This window comes from Haliaeetus albicilla, chromosome 7 (genome assembly GCF_947461875.1).
Source record: "Haliaeetus albicilla chromosome 7, bHalAlb1.1, whole genome shotgun sequence".
Taxonomy (NCBI): domain Eukaryota; kingdom Metazoa; phylum Chordata; class Aves; order Accipitriformes; family Accipitridae; genus Haliaeetus; species Haliaeetus albicilla.
The window spans coordinates 4,093,479-4,116,174 of NC_091489.1; the positions used below are offsets into that span (position 1 = coordinate 4,093,479).

Consider the following 22,696-nt stretch of genomic DNA (forward strand, 5'->3'; position numbering starts at 1 on the left):
TGTTTTTTAAGTGGTTTTGCTTGCAGGCAACACAGCAGCAATGTCAAAGAGGTTATATCAACTGGATAAGCCACACAAAGAAGAAAACTGGATTGGAGAGGGAAATTTCTCAAAAGGGTGGGCAAGTGCAGGAACCTAAATCCCACACGCCAGGAGGAATTTAGGATTTAGCCAAAGCATAACAATAATATCTGTGATATCGTTAATTATCTTTTTTTTTTTTCTCTCTAGATGGGATAACAAAAGATCTCACTATGTCAGACTAGGTAGACATGCAAATCTGTAAAGGAATGCTTAGATCAACAGATCCGACTTCTCTAGAGCAAGAAGCTGTGGACAAAGCCAATAACCTAACTTTGAAGCTGGCTTGCTTTCAGCAGAAGGTTGGACTAGATGACTTCCACAGATTCCACTTTGAAGCTCCCATCTTAAAACCAGACTGATGCTGTTAGTGTTTAGACTTCCCTTTTTTTAGTCCCTCCTCTTTTACCGCTCTGATGCTAGGAAAGTGTTTCTAGCTTTCCTGTTTGTTCTACCCCATTTTCATGCCCAGCTTACAGCCATTTGTTTTCATGTCAAGATTATCCTTTTACTTAAATAATCCTTTCCTCTTCCCTGGTATTTTTCCTCCCTAAATACATCAAGAAGATAATCATATCTCCTTTCAGGCTTCATTGTAACAGACAACTAAGCCACTCTCTCTTCATAATACAAGCTTTGTATTTGTGGTATCTTCCTGGTAGTCTTTTTTGCCCCTGTTCCAGTTTGAATTCCTCTCTCTTGTTTGACAGCATCATTATTGCTCTTGGACCAACTTTTCTACATGCTTTTTCACAGCTTCATGGTGGCTCACCACCATCCTTTATCAAATACTAAACCCCAACTTCCTTTCCTCACTAATTTCCAAGAAGTAAAAAACCTCATAGCATCCTTCACAAATTTCTCATCGTCTGTAAATTAACAGCCTTGCAGTTTCTGCTGCTACATTTCATCTCATCTCTATTTCTCACTCTTCAAAGTCATTGATTCTCTAGTTCCCTCATATTATTGAAGCCTCCCACTTTTGTTCATCACCAAATTTAATTATCATGCTTGCTTTTTGTGCCAAGGTCATTATAAAAAGGCTTTAGTGAGATTACTCTTGGGACCAGAACTGGAGAAATTCTATATTAATTCCCCACCGCACCAGCCCTGATGTCAAAACACTCCACTGCCACCTTACCATTTGGTATTTTTGTCTGTCTTCCAGTTCTTACATGTTTGCACATAAAATTCTCAGTTAACAGAAGTCCTGTTAAATGAGACCTAAATGCATGTCCTTCATGTAGAAACTTGGTTTACTTAAGTCCAAAAGATGTTAGACAAACTAGTCACAGCTTGTGACAGTGAGCCAGGAGTTCCCAGCAGATGGTAGGAGGCAGCCACCCTGGTAAAACTCGTTCTTTCCATCTCCAACTGCCCAGGATGTCTGGATTTCACTGAAGCTTTTTTCCCCGCCTCTGTCAAATTGAAAACAGAATGATTTGTCCTTAACAGTTCATCACTTCACCCACCTATCAAGCCTAATTTCTAACCCACCAATTTTTATGTGCCAATTTGTGGTTCTATTCTCATTTTACAGACATTATCACAACACTATCTATATGAAAGTGCCATTAGGCCTTTTTTTTGACCACTGTAGCCCTCCCTTGCTCCCCACCCCCACCCCCAGCAAGCTGGTACACCCTTCCTGAACTGGAATCAAAGTTTCTATCAAAATCAGCACCCCTTTTGAATAACTTGAGAAAAAAAACGAGTAATTCCTTTTTCACCTTTACTTAACGCTACACTAGTTTTGTGCATAAGAATCACGTTATTTATTTTACCAATAACGCTATGGTACAAACTGATATTCTGTGGTTTTCCACCCAGATTGCCCACATCCTTTCAAATCTATGGCTTTCCAGAAGAGAAGCTTCATTCCTGTAAACAGCAACAACAAAACATACTTAATTCTTCAACTTAAAGCTATTCAGATTGTTTGAGGTCATTTAATGTAAAATCATCAGTAAAGATATTCACCGAGATTCTTCAGGAGCTACTATGTTTATAGTTAGCCCATTTGTTTTAAAGGAACTTTATAGAGACCTAATTGTTTAATGCTGTCACGCAGCATGAAGTAAGAAAAGGAAATGTAATCCCTATTTTAGGGATTAAAGGGCATTGCACAGAGAGCCACTGACTTGTTAAAAGTTACACAGGAAGTCTGGAGTAGACCTTTGGGATTTAAGTCCTGGCATCTTTTCCCAGTCTCTTAATCACTATGCCATCATCTTATTTTCTATTTCGGTAGTATTTCCATGTTCTGAAGCATACCTGTCTGACTCAAATAGCCTTTTCTCCTTGCTATCAGATGTACTATTTCTTCTTTTCTTCCTGTTTCCCTTCTTGTTTAGGTAGACACATCCTTCCTGGGGAGCTGAGCAGTCTCCAGGCTGAGCCTTGTCCCATGCCAAAACTTCCTTATTCTACATTTCAGGCTGCACAGCCAGAGACACTGAACAGGAACACTGAGAAGAAATAAAAATCGAAGGGGCGGAGGAGGAGAAACCCTGTAAATCTTCAAAGGATGCATGAAAGTGTTCTGCACTCTTTTCTGCAGATCTGAAAGAAGAGCAATCTCACTGATTCCAGGCAGTTCTGATTCTGCTGACACTTTCTTGTTGTGTTCTCAGCTTTGAAAACAAAGTTAATGGAAAACTAACATCATTATCCAACTTCAGGACAGCATGGCAGAATATATACTGGGCAAACCTTACCTCACCTCCAGCAGAATACATCAACCACGTGAAACTCCTTAAAAGTACGCCTGGAGCGACCTATTCCCAGTCCCTGAAGAGCAGCTACATACCTGTCCTATTCTGCTGTGTCCTATTCTGCAAGAAGGTTGTGCCTGTCCCACTGCTGACAGCACTCCAGTAGAGGGGGCTCTGAAGCCATCTCGTTAAAAAAATCGGAGCCATTCTGCTTGTGGAGAGGGCAAAACTAAAGAGAAAGAAGAGGAGGAAGGATGTGAAAAATATAATATGCTTTTAGATCATTACTTCCTTCTGAGCTGGCAGTCTGGACTGTTTATAGAGCAGTACTAATGAAAAAGCACAAGATTAAATGCTTGTTACAGTGTCAGGGCTTCAAATGATCGGAAACATCACTTTTTCTCTACGCCCGTGGGTAGTATCTTCTGTTACAGTGCAGGATTTCTTTCATTTTCAAGTATTTTCAAGCCACTTACTGATCAGTGATTAATTATGTGCTTTTCACTTACAACTGGTATGAGAGAAGAAGTAACTTTCCCAGGGTCGCAGAGCAAGCAAGTCAGCCCTGCCAGATGTCAGCTGTTCCTTAATACTTAGAAAAAGGCAGAGAACCTCTCCTTGTCTCTTTTTCTACCCATATTGCTCTACAGGACCTTATGGCACATGTTTTGCCACACTGACAGGCAGTCCATTTCTCATATCATCTACCAGTTCCTGACTTTTTGCACTAGCAGCTCCAATTTGTAGAATTTGCTTTCTTTGACCAGAGTGGAAGTCGAGAAAGTTTCTTTGGGGAATTCCAAAGCACAGATCCAAGGAAAAAAATCTAGGAGGATGTAAATACATTTCTAGGGTAAGAGACAAACAATTCTTAAAAGGAAAGCATCTTTTCCAAATATGGATTACTAGAACAAAGTCCATATATAGCTTAAAAACACCAGCATCTTTACAGGCAACTCTTTCCACTGTGGTCATGAAGCTTAATAAGCTTTTATTTCAAAGCCAGTACACAAAGAATTAGAGAGGAATGCAGTGTTGTCAGACAACAGTTTAGTTGATCTAAATACTGAAGTCATCAGTCTTGCTCACCAAGGTCTAAGGTAAAAAACAAATTTCTAAGTTCTGCCGCCCTACTCTCCTCTAGGTCCTAGTTCCAGCAACAATGACACCAATGACTGAGCCCGTAAAGAAAACTCCCTTTAACAGAGGTCACCCATACACAGGAGAGACTTAGAAGCTAAGTGCCTAATTGCTTTGTCTTCAATTTGCCTGTATTCAAAAAGCCTTAGAGGCCAATTATTTGAACTAAAAAGAAAAAAAAAATCCCTCTCCCCCTCATCTTAAAAACCAAAAACATGCAGGCAGATAATTACCATTTGTTGTGCAGGGAACAAGCACTATGCAAAGAAGTTGGAAAACAAGCACTAACACCACTAGCATACAGGGACCACGCAGTAGGTTTGTTTTAAGACAGTAAATACGGGCGTACATCAAATATTAACCAAGTTCTGTTGTGACTAGGTTCCTAACAAAATAATTATTCGGAGTAACTTGCAACTTAGATTTGCTAGAATTATCTAGTTTGTTTGGGTATAGGTAGGATGAGAGACGAATACACTTCTCCAGTTTTGCAGAGACAAGGTAAAGCAATCACCCTCCCTTTTACAGCAATAAACTTCACACAGGATACATGAAGCCTATTTGAAGTAGTTCCCTGCTCACACCCACATGTACCAGTTTTTAACTCACCACACAGTGAACTGCAGTCAATCTACAAATGTTCCATTTTTATTACAAAGTATGAAAGGCAGAAAATACTGTACCTAATACACAGGAGGCTGAAACTTAGAAAGAAGGTTAAAAAATCTGAATAAAACTACATAGGAAGCAGGAAATAGCATAAAAGGATGCAACATTCCACTTTCAAGCGATTTCAGAAAATTGCCTTAAAATTTACAGAGTTTCAACAATATGGTTCCATGACTAGGTGTTAAAATCCATTGTAACAAAACCTTTTGTATTTTCTCCATAAAAATAAAGGAATATAGGGACACTGCAGTTATCCATGTCAACAACATATGTCTGTTGAATAGCAGGATACTAGGATTCCTCTAGGACAGTATAGTTAGCGAAGTTGCAAATCTCAATACAGAAGGTGGAGAAAAGAAGGACAGAAGTAAAACTACTATTGCTTTAACATATTTTAGTGAGAACAAGAAGTCAGGAATCTCATATGGATGTTTGTACAATCATGCTACAAAGATTACACCTTCAGGAAATTACCACAACGGGACTGTGAATGGGAAGAGCAGAAGGGAAAACACACATAAAAGTAAACATCTCCTACTTGACTACTGGTAACAAAAATGCTTCGGCGCAACAGATTTAAATTACATTTTACATTGCTAGCAACCCAAGTTTAAAAAAACCTGTTCCTTTTAAATAGTAGATTTCATATTTACCAGGTTGTCAAAAAAAAGCAACACATCGCTTCTCAGCTGTACTAGGACTCTTTCATTCACTGGTTCTTGTATTTCTGTCTTTGTTCAGATTCGACAAGACCAATCCTCATCTCTAACAGAGGAGACTCGAGTTGCACGTCTTGCAAACAGGAAAGCAAATTCCAAGGGATGAGAGCTGGAACACGGGCTTACAGCTACTCATGGCCACAGTATTTTTTTCAGGAAATAGCTTATTTCTTAATTTTGTTGGATTTTCTGAAAAGAAATAAACTTGATGGAAGCCACACAGATAATTTTTATTTTATTTCTATGATTATGGAAATTCTAGCTTGGTAGTGAGTATCAGAGGCTGCACGACAGGCCACTGAGATACTTGGCAGACAAAGTTATCATCTGACATCAGGCAGCAGCAAGCAAGTCTCACAACTGCCTTTGCCTCCGGAGTCTGCCATGAATCACTAGATAAGCATTCAGTGACTGGTATTTAGTTGCATTTTTAATAACTGATTTTTAGTGCTGGTGAAAGGTGCTGATCGGAAGTTCTGGAGATCTCTTCCTAAAAAAAAAAAAAAAAAAAAAGGAGTCGGGGCATGCTGTACTCCTCTCAATATCCTTGAGAATGAGACATTTCTGACTCTTCTCAGGTAAGCAGGGGGAAATACAGCTGCATCTCTAAGTAAGCATAAGAAAGTGCTCTTTAAGTGCCACATACAATTAATTCCCTGGATTCTCTGCAAAGATCAAGAGAAACAGGGACATAGTTGACAGTACCTTTTGCCCATTCCAGAACTGATTTTGGACACCTCATTTTAATGCCCACTCTACAATAAATACAGGCCTGCTCTGGAATATTGGTCTGACAGTAGAAAGCAGGAAATATGTATCAGAGAATTTGTGTTAACTGACAGGATAACACACTCTGGATTTGAGGTGGTAGGACCATTTTGCTAACCAGCAGTGGGAAGACTAAACCCTTCAGTACTTTGATGGAACTGTAACTGTGCAATCTATTGATCCAAGAGCTTACCCTTGCTGCCATTCATCCTTTCCAGTATGTCCTGGAAGAGTTAAAACACCACTAACATATGGAATTGACAAGTTCAAGAATTAAGGTTGTATGAATTTACAGACAGCAGCTGCATTTTTTCCATCACGAAAATAAGTTATCCAAAGAATCCAGCTACTTCTTTACACAACCAACCTGCCACTACTGCTATCATGTTCAGACGGTGGAAAAGAAGATTCCCAAACACCAAGTTCCTAAGCAAAGGGGACTCTCCAGGTGACAAGCAACACTACATTACTTGGGTTGGCCTTGCAAGATTGTGTCAGTCTCAGAATACAGAGCATCAGTTTAACATTAACAGTATTATCAAGTGCTCACATTTTTGATGTTCAGTAGAAACAGATGAAGGTCCACTAGATACTGACAACCAGTTTAAGATTTCAGTGACTGTTGTATTTAACATTTTATACAAAACATAGACAAACGCCTACCATAAAAGGGCTGAGGAAAAGATGACTATCCTCCTAATCTTACCAAAAATATACTTGTTAAAGTGCCATCTGCAAGAGAACAAAACAGACACACTCAGCTTTCTTCATTTACATTTAAAACAAGCACAAGAGCATCTGCAAATTCCAATACATCGGACTCCTCCCCTCACCTAGTCTCTGGCAGGCAGTGATCTACAGTTGAGACTGATGCAGCTTTCTCATTGCAACACCAGGCAAAAATAGATCTTTTTACTATTATCCAGAACATTCAGGAGAGTAATTACAGCTAAGTTTTGAAAGGATCATTAACTTTGACTTATGAGAGGCAATGCCTCCCCCGTTAAGTACATTTCAAGGTTCCATAAGGAACAACCTGTATTATCAGTCTCCTTTCATATCATTCTTTGAAACCACTGTTTTCTTTCTAAATAGATTGTCAAAGCACTCAAATCCTTGCCTTTTAAATCCCTGCATGCAGAAGTACAATTCCCATAGATGCAACCTACCATAGCCCATTTCATTTAGACAATTAACAGAGCTGGCATACTACATGATAATCTGACATCCAACTTGTTTTCTGTATGTTTTCACCTCACTAATGAGTTTTACACGATCAAGATCTCTTGGTTGAGAGCCAATATACTAGCAACAGGTTGTCCACATAATCATAGGAATCTATGGAAAGCTTGGTTTAAACAGAAGGTAACAACTAAACAATAGCTTAGTATCTTGAATTAATTGACTGGAGAAGTGATACAGAACTACTTAAGTCAGAGAAAAATATTTTTGTCCCAGAATCAGTCTTGCCTGTACCAACAACAGCATGTGCTTTTCTGCTTTGCTAACCTCACTGATGCTCACTTTTCCCTTAATGTTACTTTATACTCAAGGGATACGAGGCATTTGAAAGCAGGTGCTCTGCATCCTCTGCTTGTGCAGTAAGCACAAAGTTATTGAAGTCGAATATCAAAGTATTTTTTTCATAAACTTTGGGAAAAAATAATGCTTATGGGGGCTTTACACCCAACATAATTGAATGTTAAGCAGGTGAAATATGATAAACTATATCTTCTGATTCACAAGCTACAGTGACAAGTCTCAGGGTTTTATTTTATCTTGCAAATAAACTTGAACCAGCAAGTAGACTGTTAGCTCTCTGCCACTGTGTCAGCAGGTGCTGGCAAAAGGGCATCAAAGTCTCTCACTTCCTTCTCTATATGGAAGTGCCATTTGCACTACAGAACATCTCACCCATGAGGATTTTCATGTCTTTTCAGTCATTAACCTTTAAAGCAACTTCTTTGAAAAGAAGCTATTTTAAGTAGCATTTCCCTGTTCCAAAACAGCCTCTAGTGATTTAAAATGTAATTTCATATGAAGAATGGCAATGGATTATGCCCAAAGCAGTATGTTGTAGACCCAGAAGGTACCCCAACTGACTGAACAAACAGGATATAGGCTTTATTTAGAATCCACCGGAGCCTACAAGATTCCTTCACTTGCCTGTGACGAGTTTGGAATGAGCACGCAATTCCACAAATGAACTTTAAGCACTTTTATGGATGGAAGGACTGACACTGGATCCTCTTCAGATTCACAACAGGATTGTTTTCCAAGAGTAGCAAAAGCTACCTGGCTATTCAGACTATTACCCCCTTTATACATGCTCTCTTCTCATCATCTTAGTGTAACAGATCGTATTCCTCTAGGAATAAATTGCATTTGCCATTTAGCATAGCCTATGGAGTCTTCTAGTGACTTCACTTTCAACTAAATTATCTTATGCCTTTTTTTAAAGCACAATTCTACAGTTGCATTTTTAAGTTAAGCAACAGACACATTTCACCTTTTACTCATGCCATCTATACGAGCATGAGACTTTGAAGCATAAAGGGGACTACAAAAAGTAGTATTACAGGTAGTTCCCTCTTAGTAACACAGCATATTATGCCTACCGTTTGTAATTAAAACAGTACATGGCAAGCCTGTATACATATTTTACATGAGTATCTAAAGCTGTGAATGCCATTATATGCTTCTGCCAAGAAAATCCTAATTTTCACTTCAGTCTGCATAAGTATTTTCCAGTTTAAGATGAAGTGCTATTGTACAAAGTGATAACCTAATTGTTTGGCTAATGCTGTTCTGAAATCTAGATCAAATCTGTCTGTGGAACACACTACTCTCAGCACTGCTGCTAATAAGAAAACTAGACCTTCAAGTCAAGTCAAGCTTTCTGTCAAATATCCCACAACTGAACACAGAACATCATTGACAAAACATGAGCTTGAACTGTGTTAAGAGTCTCTTCGTTCTCTGATATTAAAAGGGGTGATGGAATACAGCTCTCCCTAATGAATTCCTATCAAATTCACAAGGCACTGCTTTTCTGAGCTCCATGTTGAGAAGCAGCCTGTAGAAGAGTATGTCTGTATGTCCAGAATGACAAAACTTTTCAAATTCTGTTCTGTATTTGACAGCGCTTTCAGCGTCAGCTTCACTGTTTCACAGCAGTTGCTTTTCGCAACTTGCCTTTCCTGCATAAACTGACAAGATTCAACTTTTCCAGTGTCCTACTATTTATAATGCTGCCTCCAGTTGCAGGTGAATACTCATTAGGTGGAAAGACAATTTTGATAGTTTCTGACATTTACATCAAAACTCAGCTGGTATACCCTTACAGACCAGCTATGGTTGTCATGTCTTCATTGGAAGAGTACTGCAGAGCATTCATCCGAGTAGCTATGTTATCAACAAAGATTTTTATCTTGCCTAATCCACTCAGCTTTGATTGAAAAGTATTACTGTAGAGCGATTCACTATTCAAAACAGAAACAGAAGCCCTTGGGCACATCCCCAATAGATACGGGGATGACAAATGCCAAACCTTAGCCTCTATGGCACAGTTTCTTTCCTTTTAAACCCATCATTGTGCATTACATTAAGGAATCATTTCTTTCAGAGAAACAGCTTTCATTTGGATAGCAGACCACCCTTTCCAACTCATCGCGCTCATTCAACAAGACCTGACAGTACAAAGCAAATACATGTCAGAAAAAAGATTGCTTTGCACTCCTTTCAAGAACTCCCAGGAACACAGGCCAAACGCAAAGAAGCTCCAACGTACAGGCTAACCACAAAAATCTTGCTCATATTATTTGCCAATCAAGCAAGCTACAAAGTGTGAAACCATTTTATTTTGGTTTAGATAGCAAGTCTTCCAAGGGGAAATCATTTGATTGGAAGTGTCAATCCCAAGTCCATTACAAATCACATTTTTTCAGGAGTTGTTTACCTCCTGGGAGCTTAAGTCATGCACGTATCTTCTTTCTGAAACCTATTACCATTCTGTTAGCTAACACAACTGCAGGATACACACAAATTCAGTTATAATTTAAAAATAAGGCCTACCACATAACAACTGCCTCTAGCATCAGAAAAGTGTAAAGAAATTGTGCAACAAGTACTTGTACTTCACAGCACCAGAAAATTCTGCCCAGGTAACCAGGTATAGAGAGCCAAGGCAACAGTTAATTGGCAGGCCTTTACTGCCAGGGAGCCTGCAGTGTTATTGTGATTTGTATCAACGAATAGATCCTGCTTTGGGCATATGGAAGTGGATCACATATCAAAAGTAAGAATTAGGGAGAAAAACCTTACTCAATAGAAAGTTAGCCCAATATATAAAAAACATACAAATGTTTAAACAGTTTAGAGGCAGCAACAACAGGAATGATAAAGATTCCTGCCAAGGTGGCTGTTAACATCAATGTCTTTTTTCCCCCACCTTGTTTTGCACCTGCATCTATTAAACTAGTTGATGTGCTGCCTCAGCTGGCTGACAAACACATGGACATATGCAGCAACTTAAAAGCCTGCAAGCTTATTAATACAGTCAACAAACAAATATACAGAACTTTAACTGAGGAAAAAAAAAAAAGAAAACCAGAACCCAGAAGGTCCAAGAGGCTCAGCACGTCTCTGCATTTTAGAGTCTTGGAGAGACAGGAGACACCTGCCATTGATTCTTGTAACAGTTTCTTGTAACAGCAGATGCAAAGCAACAACAGATACTGGCCACTTGACTTGTGTTGTTCTTACTTTAGAGGGGAGGGGAAATTATACAGCCCTGCCTCAATGTGGCATGAAGCAGTAATGTTACACTCTCAAAATCTCCAGGCAGTTGTTGTAGCAGATAGCTATCCAGTCTGGCTGAGTTGATGCCCACTGTACATTGTTGATTTCTCCCTCTGCTGTATAGGCCAAGATAGGGTCCTCAATGGCACGAGGCATTTGCTGGATATCCCAGATGAGAGCCTGATGGTCATCCGCTGCAAATGGAAGAGAAAACTCGAAGTAGAATCAAAGTATAATGAGATGTCCGTGCATGACTACTAACAGGCATATAGTCCAAGAAGCTATATAGGATATGGCTGTTGCAGTCCTCATGGGTATTCAAGCCAGAGATGCAATGATACAACTACGCTACAAAAAAATAAGCTTGAATCATTATACATTATCCAGGACAGAGTTGAAAACCAAATGGTCAGTAGATTGAAACTGAAAACATTTAAACAGTAGATTGCAAAAAAATAAGGAGCATTAAACTAATAGAGCTTAGCCAAAGCAGATGCACAGTTTGGGCACTGGGCTCGCTAATTCCACGCAATAAGCTCCAGTAGGTGTCCATTTCCATAAAAATTTTAGGGAAGTCTATTAATAAAGGGCTTCTAAACTGCAGGTATTCTTTAGCAAAAGGCAGGCAGAGATCCACATAAGCTTTTGCTAAGAGAGGATTTTGGAAATGCAGTCAAAGACTCTTAGATTCACCGATGCAGCTGGATAGGGATGGATCACGCTTACCTGCTGTACAAATGTGGCAGGAAGAATGAGGTGCCCAAGCAATTCCATTTACACATGCTCTGTGGTTGTTTAACCTAGCAACAGGTGTGCAGGGAACTCTGACATCTAGAATCACAACCTTCAGAAACAAAAAACAACTAAATTAATAACTTGCATTTTTTTGTTTCTTCAGGAAACCAAATATTTTGGCAAGCAAACACTGTTCTCAAAGAATAGCTTCTAGCTGGTTAGTGTTTCCCAAAAGGAGTCAGACCCCACAGGGAAGGCTTGTGAGTTATGCAACAAGGGCAAACAAATTGCGCTTCTCTGAAGTGGCACAAGTGGCAAACTAAGGTACACTGTATTGTATACTGAACTGAGAAAGAATAAGGTGATTAAAACACTGGCAGTTAAGATTTTGTGAAAACTATTGCCCAACTGGCTCACAGACCCTTCTCATAAACCAGGTGAAATACATACGAGCCACAGAGATCTTCAAGTTTGTAATGCCAAAGTTACTTCTTTAACTCCTACTGAAGTTAGTGCCCTAACAATTGGTCCTTAATCATACTCCAGTTCAGATACTGACACTGCCCTCTTACTTTAAAGAGCTGACTGCTAATTAGTACCAAGCCACCTCCCCAAAAAAATCACAACCACTAGCACCTACAGAAGATGAGCTGCTGCCTTACCTCCATGCCATCCATGGCCATTGTAGCAAGATAGTTGGGATCCTGCTTATTCCAGCAGAGACGCAGCAGTGGATGGTGCTGTGGGTCCTCATAAATTATGGTGCTGTGTTCCAGATGACGGAGATCGAACATCCTCACTGAGCCATCTGCACCAACTGAAGCGAACATATCTCTCCCACCACCTGCACGGCTAAATGCTATGTCATACACCTGCTCAGAAACAGGAGAGAGAAAAACACAACCTTAGATCTAGAGAGCATGCTGCCTCCTAATTTGCAGTAAAACGGACTTCACATATGGATAGCAGATGCAGTTGTGACATATGCTGTTAAATACTTGATGTTCCTAGCAAGTTTTTTGTTATTACACTTGCCAAAAGGAGGGGACGAAACTTAAAGGGTTATGTCATTATAGGGTCATTCACTGAAACTAAATATATCCATTTCCCAGACTCAGATTTTTTTATTAATTGCTGAAAAGTAATATTATGTTAAAATGAAAGAATCTTCAGGTTGTTTATTGCCTTTGATATGCAGTTGATTTCAATTTCAGTTTGACACTTTACCTCATTTTTCTAAAATATTCTGGAGCATAATCCAGTAAAACAAGCATAGTCTCAAGTCAAGATTGTATGATGAGTAAACAGAGCAGTTTTGATAGCCAATAGTGTAGTTTTAGTTTGGTACTCAAAACTATATATCTTAATCTTGGATAAGTTATCTTAGATTTTTCAAGAAAAAGGGGGAAAACAGAAAAGTTCTGTTCCTTTTCTACTGCTTAAAAAACATGCAATGTAAACAATCAAAAAAAGCCATCACCTCTTTGTCATGCGCAATAAGCTGGGTCTTCACGTGGCCAGAGACCAGATTTACTCTTCCAAGAACCTGTCCTGTCTCCAGACCCCAAATAGTGCAGGTTGTGTCAATACTAGAGGTACCTGAAACAAAACCACTTCTGTTAGCAAAATTAATATTCTCACAAATTATTTAATCACTTACTGGATTCACGTAATATCCTCCAACATCTACAGATCAAAATAGCTGCAAGAACAGCATACAATTAAAATCAAGAATGTCAAACAGCTAACAGTCTACCATGCATTTAAATGACCCAAACCTTTTAGCTGCAGAAATAGTCTTCCACACAGGAATAAAGTGTAAATAGCTCATGTCGACTTCAATCTATTCAGAAGCCTGATGCAACTCTGAGATGAGCTTTCCTATCTTTTAAGTCTCATGCGCATGTCAAAACCAAAATTCAATCATAGTGTTGCGATAGCGTATTATTATTAATTGACTGTTTCTGTGGACTGAAGGTGGGGCTAGCAGTAAAGCTCTTAAGAGATGAGAGATGCAACACACAAAAAATAAATCATGTAGTAAATAATTACTAAGACATATTATCACTGTTAATCTCTGGGCAAATCCCCCTGACATAAATGGCTGTACTCTTCTGGGAAACAAACCTCTGCTGGATCAGTCATCTTGGATTCACAGTTTGTCCTGTAGGCTATAATTAAACCTTAAGCATTCAGCCCCCTCCTCCAGCTGAATTAAGGGCTCCTGGCTTTACTCCTGCTGCTGAAATGGCTTCACAAAAGACAAAGCTTGGTACATAGTTTTCTATCCACTCCAGAACACACTGAAATAAGTCACAGGAGTTCACGTACATCATTACTTAGCACTACAACAACAGCTCACCAGCCCTGAAGACCGAAACTCCCTATCTGCCAATAGGGAACATCCCTAGACTTAAGTGACCCATTCTGTACTGGACAGGTCACTTTTCAATACAAAAAAGTCTACACGAGCTGCTCATTTTATTTTTATGTTTAACCTAAGACAATGGCAGTTTCTAAGATGTAGAAGTTTGTCCACTAGTTAGTTACCAAATTAACCAGTGGACATGCAATGACACAGCAGTCAGTCACAGCCTGGACTTCACAAAACTAAATTCAAAAGCATGCCTTTTCCATGCTGCAAGTGCAGCATTTTGTCAATCTCACCTAGAAGGTAAGGATCCACTTCATTCCAGTCAAATGATGTCAGTGGAGCACAGAAATCAGAGTTCTTGTTATTGTTCAGCAAACACTCCAGACGGGTCTCTGTTTCACCCACCTTTAGAAAAAGTAGAACATCTGACTTGAATAGCAACATCACATGACTTGTTCCACTTGCACTTCCAAAACATAAGGTGTTAATCCCACATTTCTTTCTTCTCAGCTTTACATCGTAAAGCTCTAGAAAACAGTCACCATCTCTATCTTCAATAAGGTGATTTAAACAACAACTACCATGATAATTCTGCTTCTCCTATAGTCTTCACAATTAAGTCCCATTATTGCAGTTAAGTGCAATTAAGTGCTCTGACTTGATTTTATGTCTTAACCTCCACACTGTAGCAAGGACAAGACACCCTGAAAGGAAAACAACTAACTTCAAAAAATCTGGTCTAGAGGGAAAATGAGATCAATATGCAGCATAATTAATATCACGGTTCATCTTTTTCTAAGGAGGATTTACTCACTCTCCACACTCGCAGATAGTCACCACTGGTTGCCAACAGGTCTGGATATACTCCCTTGGTGTCTGGGATCCACATAAGCTTTGTGGTAGGGTAGGGGTGATCAAAGGTATTCCTGCAAATGAATTCTGAGCTCTCTTCATCCAAACCAACAAGCTGCACCTGTAAGAAGCCATTTTTAAAAGAAAGCATTTTATCAAAATACTAATTTCTAATTACAGCATTAAGACTAAGTGTGTTTCAGAAGGACACCTTCTGTAACCCCAAGGACAATATAAAAGGACCATCATGTCAACAGAATGAGAAATCATTAAAGCTTTGTTTCCTAGCTGGGGCATGTAAGCAAAGTGAAGTATACATAATCACCAACATGCTTTACTTTGAAGAGATGATCTCAAATGAATCGAAATCCAATCCTAAAGGATTAAAGACCACCCTTCTCTTTTCCACATTGCAAAGCCTAGTTTAAATCACAGACTTAAACTGCACAAACACTATTCCAACTCATCTTTAACTGAACTGACGTTGACAATGTCGTCTTCAGAGAGCAGGACAAGCTGTAGTTTGCATGACAACCACCCACAATTAAAATCCGTATCATGGAATTCTTGGCCATAACCCTACAGATTGTGACAGATCATGTCAGCTAGCTATCAAGCTGTTTTCAGCATCACATTACCTAAAATGTTCTGTCACAACTGCACAAAATTAAGATACACATTAATCACATCAGAGTCAGAAAGTAAAATAGAATTGAAACTTAAAAAAAAAGAATTGGGAAGCTAAAATATTTACATAATTATTCAAATGTTTTGTGTGAAAAGAACCAAGAAAGCAGGTCTGCTGAAAGACTCTAGGTAACTGAATTCCAAATTAGTTTTTTTGCACGGTAATGTGACAGCGGGAAGCTCTAACTTGCCCAGTTGTGAGAGTGATGCCAAACAGAGCAAACAAGAAACTATCTCCACATAGCTTGGTCATGACAACACCTGAAGTAATACTTGAAGTCCCAGACATTATGTTATTAGAAAAATATTGACATGTCAGAAAGTGTTCAGAGAACAATATGGTGCTGGGAGGATACGTTTAACCTAGCAATGACTACAAGACCTAAACAGGATGAAAGCCCCACTGTGTTAAATGCTGTTCAAACACAAACATTAAGGGGACAACTGACAACAATTAGTTTGTAAGCTGCTCACGGTAGGAACTTCCTAGAACTTTCCACACAGCAGCTTCCTTCTGGAAACAGTGGCTTAATTGACTTTTTCTAAGATGTTTATCTGGAAAAATCCTAAATATTCTGGGATAAGCGATTTGATTAATAAACTACACATTTAAACCAGGATCAGAAATCTACCATATTTTTTTCCATGTAACAGAAACCAACAAATGGTTCAGTGGATCTTAAACTACAACATTAGCACTTATCAGCCCATTTAGAGATGCTCTTAACAAATGCACCTTGCCCCCTGCCACAATGAGAAGATCCATCCTTTTCATCCCATAACAAACCCTAAAAGACATATTCAAGTATGCTTCTAAAAACTGTGTATTTGTCTGCCTTGCACTCTCTCTATTACAGCTACTCATTATACTTTGCACTCTAGTATGAATCAGTCAAGAATCTCCGAGTCTTCTGGAGTGATTGACAAATAGCTTTCTAACTCCTTTAGGGATCAGAAATACTAAGCGGATTTCACAAAGGAAGCAAATTGTCCTTGGTGATAGAAAATCTTGTGGCAAGGTCAGGATCAGAAGACAAATGACCTCTAATAATTTCTTCTCCTTTGCTTATACTGTTTTCAGCTCAATGTAAGTGTATTAAGCCTATACAAAGCAATCAACATACTCATAACCAGAAGCAAATCTCAAACAGCAGAGGATCCACTTTCACTGGTGTGAATTTATATATTCCTGCACCACATATTCATGTTTAACCCCTCCCAGCATCTGAAGAAAAAGGAATGACTGTGTAGCAACCCAGTATCTTTGTGATCTCTGACATTTTAGGTGCAGGCCAGGTTAGAGAACAAAAATTGCATTAGCAACACTAGAGCTCCTGGCAACTGCTGAAGATCAGGTGTCTGACACTGATTGTCAGATCTGGCAGCAGCCTGTGGTAACTCTGAGCAGGAGGCATCGGTCTGCCCAGAGAAAGGAGCAGAAGCAGAAAATATTGCTCCAGAAGCTCTATTCTTTCCTAGCTCAGCATATGCAAAAGTATGACTCTTCTCTTCAGACTTGATCACATACAGTGATTACAGAATCCCTCTATTCATCCTCTTGTCCAGGCTGAACAAGAGGAGATGGAACAATGGAATTATTTTCAGGATGCTGATTATATTAGTGCCCTATCTCTCCCTCCCGCACATGAGGCAAGATTTGCTGCTGCCAGCTACTGCATGAAGGACTGCCTGAAGTCCAGCCCAAGTAATGCTTGAGGTGATGCTAACAGGAAAGTAACTGTCTGGATACAATTTGAACCATTATTCATCTACCTGTAACTCATTCCAGCAGGAAAATAAGGACCAGTGTGTTCGATCTCCATCAGTTTTGCAATTATGCTATGACAGTAGGTAGGAGTGCTAAATAATTATTTGTTTCTCCAATACATCAACATATGCTAAAATTGGATGTGGATTTTCCTATCATAATCCAAGCCTTTGTCAACATAAAGCTTAATTGCAACAGTGCATCTGAGTAAAGAAGTGCCTTTAATTGGCATTCCTTAACTTCTAAAAAAATTGCATCTCTCTTCAACATGATCCAAAAGAATCAGACACAGAATTAACCAATGCAGAATTTGGTAACAGCTTACTTCTTTTTCTTGCATGGTATGAGGAATAGTGAACTAACTTTATAGTACTTTTTTTTTTTAAAAAAAACCCCCAACACTATATCCCTTTAATCTAATTAGTAACTACTAAGAACAACATTTCACAATTATTTTAGGGTCATGTACACTCAGAAAGATCTCACTGCAGCAATTAATCTTCAACATGCAATCAATTTTCCTTTGCAACTCTAAATCTTATAGAAAAAATGACCCTTTGGTAAAACAAGCACCCTGAACGCTCTCTGATTCGAGGCACTGTTCCGGAGAAGGTGGCAACCTGGGAAAGCACATGGGCATAACCTGTCAGCCTGCTCCACAGGCGGGAGTGAGCAGTGTACAGCACCACCCTCTATGGTTTTCTAAACTGGACTCCAGTTTTGTCTTGCAGATAGATCCCAAAATCAGCCTTTCCTGACATTTTCCACAGATTGTTCCCGATTCATGAAGCCATAGTCAGGAGCCTGCAGAACAGCATTAACAGTGAGATTTACGAACACCTCTGTTCCCTTCCATTAGGCCAGTGATCCATAAGATATTATAAAGGCTGACAGTAGTTTCCTAATCCAAGAAGTTCAGGAAACACTACCTTAAATAATTTTAGTTCTTCCAACTGGAGCAACTCATCTCTCTTCTTGTACCAGTGATTTGATCAGCAAAGGTGTACAAGCTGAAACAAAACTCTTTTGGGGTTCGAACAGTTCTTGGCAACTGGCTTTCTGGTATGCTATACAGCCTGTTAGTGCGGGGGTTGACAGAGGTTAGAAGAGTTTGGGAACTGGGAATAGCAGTAAATTAGGGTTTGGCAGTCAATAGATTTGAGTTCCCCATGAAACAGAGGTGTAAACAGCTATTATATATATGTAACCCATAAGTACTTCAAGCTTGGATAATTACTACAGAAATAGAAAAATCACAGAGACAAACCAGACAAGAATCTCTCCTCTTTCTCTCACTGTAATTCCCTCAGTGAGCACTTCTGCTGCAGCAAACACTTGGTGCATTAAGTCTTTTTAAAAGCACCTTTTTAAAAGAAACCCTAAACCAGAAGAGTAATAAGGAAAAGGTATATCCACTTATTTGATTAGATTTTAAGCAAGCTAGAATTGCTATTGCAGACTATTTTTTTTAGTTTATTAAGGGTAAGGAAGAAAGCCAGTTATTTGGAACAAACCATTGCAACATCAGGAACAGATCTGTTGTTTGGAGCTTGTCAAAAACCTCTAAAGATTATGAGTGCAAAGAGAAAGTTGAAATGAAAATGAGTTTTCATTATACTTTTAATTAGTGCCAACTGTACCTATCAGTGCATTTTGATGTCAGAAGCTGGCAACATAAAACAAGTCAACTGTGAAGGGTAAATTATGCAGGAGGACAAAGCTTTCACACATGCCCTGTAAAAATCTTAAATTTCTGCTTACCCCAGAAGTCAGGCTATAAAACCAACTGCTCCAGACTCCTTGCAGTACAACGTTATGGACTACTTAAACAGGGCAACTTCAATTCTTTCCCTTTGTTTCTTTAGTTATACCATTTACATGGGCAGGCGCTGGAGCTGAAGTTTACAACTAGTGTGCACCTGTACAGTATCTGTCCAAGAGTTCCCAATCTAGAGCATGAAGCTGTTTCGTGAATGTTTCCGTATCCTCTAAAAGATTCAGCGAAGCTGTGAGAGTCAGACACCATAAAGACAGTACAGATGAAACACCACTCCGAAGCTTGTTCTGGTCCCCAAAGTAAAGACAACAACATCAATGCTCTAAGCAATAACAACACTTGCAATTACCCAAGACAGCTCTCTGTTAGCTATCTTCCTACAGTGGAAGGCTGCACTGAAAGCACTACAAACAGCACCAAACAAGAAAACCACATGCACAAACACACACACACACAAAAACCACTCTTTGAAATATCAGAGACAAGCAAAACGTCTCAGCAAAGTGAAGGTTATGTTTTGCTGCATTTATTGTACAAGTTTAATTTTTAATCATATATCATCTTTACTTCTGTATCAGCAGCATCCAGACTGGCATCTCATTCTCATACAGTTAGTTTCCAGCTCTGTACACCACATAGATCTCTGAGCATGTGGTGCTTATATGGACTGAAGTCAACAGAATAGTTATTTCTGAAGCACAGAGGTCAAGAGAAGCCCTGGGGAATATTTACAGACAGCAGTAATTTACATAGTCCCACACAATTTCTGTCTGCAACAACTGTGAGGGTAAAAGCTAGAAAAGAGAGTGGTTGACTCAACTGCTTTACACTTGAAGCCTGAACTGAAAAGCTGACCTGATCATGCTGTAATCAAGAGCAACCCCAGGGAATGATCCAAACTTGAGGAGGTAAAGGCAACATAAATGCATATGCCCTTATGTCCTGGTTTCAGCTGGTGTAGAGTTAATTTTCTTTCTAGTAGCTGGTATAGTGTTATGTTCTGGGTTCAGTATGAAAAGAATGTTGATAACACTCTGATGTTTTCAGTTCTTGCCAAGTAATGTTTGGACTAAGTCAAGGATTTTTCAGCTTCTCATGCCCAGCCAGCAAGAAAGCCAGAGGGGCACAAGAAGTTGGGAGGGGACACAGCCAGGACAGCTGACCCAAACTGGCCAAAGGGGTATTCCATACCATGTCACACCATGCCCAGCATATAAACTGGGGGGAGTTGGCCTGGGGGGCGGGGCTCAGGAACTAACTATGCACCAGTCAGTGGGTGGTGAGCAATTGCATTGTGCATCACTTGTTTTGTATATTCCAATTCTTTTATTATTACTGTCATTTTGTTGTTATTGTTATCATTATTAGTTTCTTCCTTTCTGTTCTACTAGACTGTTCTTATCTCAACCCCCAAGTTTTACCTCCCCCCCCCCCCCAATTCTCTCCCCCATCCCACTGGGTGGGGGGGAGTGAGTGAGCACCTGTGTGGTGTTTAGTTACCAGCTGGGGTTAAACCATGACACCTTATTAACCAATTCTATCACTCATAAACAAAAAACTGTTTGCAAGTTCATTATTTTAGCTTCTCGGAGTACATACTACAAAAACATTTTCAAGTTGGTCTTTAAACAAATGAAAAGTTTTCAAGCTCAGGGGCCTGCCTTTCCCCAGCAGTACTCCCAGAACCACAACAGCTCTCACCAGCTTAAGGAGACAGCTCATACACAGCCAACTCATACTGACTGAACCACAAAGTGCTCAGTAGAAGTACCACGTCAGGGACTGCTGCAAGTGCAGTAATTTAACCACTCTAAGAGATGTCACCCCTGCCTTACTGTCACCTCCTCTCATTCCATCCTTGCACAGAGCCCAATCCCCAACACCAACTTTGACATTATTCTCCACAACCTCCATTGAACAGCTTGACAAAGCTAAAAAGCACACATGCTATAAACACACAAAGCTGTATTTACAAAACCTTTAGTTTCACACAAATTTCAAGATGCTCTATAGCTATGTCCATTTCCTCATCTCTTTTATTTCTATGAATTCATTATACCAGACTAGCACATTAAAGTCTTTCAGAAATCACTGCGCAACTGTTTGGAGTGGTGAACATGTAGTCTTGTAATAGAGTGTAAGGTTCTCCTCTTATATTTGGCAAGGAAACACTGAAGATACAATCTCATGCCTCATTACACCCTTGCTCTCAGAAAAAAGTAAAGGTACTGAGGAATCAGTGAAAGTGGTTTATATACTCTGAAAAAAGTTATCACAGAGAAGCCCTCCACAGCAAGAAAGTATAATGAGAACTGCACAATGCTTCTAACATAGCCTCCAACACCCTGTATATGCGCAAACTTTAGTCCTGGCCATAGACTTTCTTCCGTACCGAAAAAAATGCCAGGTATGCTCCAACTAGAGGACCTTCCTGGTTGAGGAGCAGCCAGCAGCATCTCCCATGGCTCTTCCCACCCCCAGTCCCTCAGTCTCCCAACAGCTGAGGACTCACAAGAAGGAAACCAGCCCGACCTAGGGCAGCACCCTGCACTTTAGGGGAACATCCGAAAGCTCTACACAGCTCCCAGTGCCGAGGGCAAGGCAGGAGGACTCCCTCCGGCCACATCAACCGCGGGGGCCGTGCCCGGGACTGGGGAGCCCCTTGAACCGCTGGGATGAAGAGGATCGGGCCCCTCCTCCCCCTCACTCTGCCCCGGCCCCACCGCTCGCTGCCGGTAGAGCCGGGCCCGGCCGCCGCCGCTCCCCACCTTGTTGTTATACTCCTCCACGAAGCTGCCCAGCGCCAGACGGAACCGCTTGTCCGGCCGGACGCTCCAGTTCATGGCGTACACGGTCCAGGGCGCCTCATATTTGTAGATCTCCTTCCGCTTCCCGTGCAGCGACATGGCTCGGCCGAGGGGACCCCGGGTAGCGGCGGGGCTGAGTGGAGGCAGCGGGCTTGGCCGAGGCGGGGGGGTGGGGGGGAGACCCGGGCTGGGCTCGGAGGGGAGCGATGGGCCCGACTGAAGGGAGCGGGATGGAGAAGCGGGCCGGGGGAGAGGAGGAGGGCGGCCGGCTGGGCACAGCGAGGCCGGAGAGGTGGCGGGGAGCGGGGGAGGCCGCAGCACGGCGCCGCGCCCCCAGGCCCGGCTCCAGACCCCGGCGGCAGCAGGAGCAGCGCGGAGGCCGTTTGGGATTCGGCCCCTCACACAACGGGAACGGAAGCCACGCGGGGAGCCCCGCCCGCTGGGTGCGGGTTGGCTATAAGGGCTGTCACTTAGGAGCTCGGGCGTCTATTGGGTGATTCGCCCGTCCGTTCGGGTCCTCTTCGGTCTTCTATTGGTCGTTTTGCCCTTCATTCCAAACGGGCGCTCACCCCCTGGCTGGGATAACCTACCGTTGCGTTTGACCCCGCCCCGGAGGGAGGGGGTGCACGTTCTCGACATCTTACTGGCTACCAGGGGTCGCAGTGACGCGAGGCGGGCTCTTGAGCCCTTATTGACAATCGATTGGCTGGAAGCGGTGTCAGTCACGGCAGCCTGAGGGGGGCGGGGGAGCACTTCAGGCGCACGGTGGTACCTGGTGTTCGAGTCCCGCCTCCGCCCAGTGGCG

General features: G+C 41.0%; 1 protein-coding gene across 1 annotated transcript; it reads right to left on the reverse strand.

The window, feature by feature from the left end:
- Window positions 1–4,561: 4,561 nt before the first annotated feature.
- Window positions 4,562–22,311, reverse strand: DCAF7 (DDB1 and CUL4 associated factor 7). The gene is made up of 7 exons (XM_069786682.1): window positions 21,853–22,311; window positions 14,815–14,973; window positions 14,294–14,405; window positions 13,107–13,225; window positions 12,289–12,498; window positions 11,618–11,735; window positions 4,562–11,085 (listed from the first exon to the last, which is right to left on the reverse strand). Exons 1-7 carry the CDS (start codon window positions 21,988–21,990, stop codon window positions 10,913–10,915), a joined length of 1,029 nt encoding a protein of 342 aa, XP_069642783.1. The 5' UTR covers window positions 21,991–22,311; the 3' UTR covers window positions 4,562–10,912.
- Window positions 22,312–22,696: the final 385 nt, after the last annotated feature.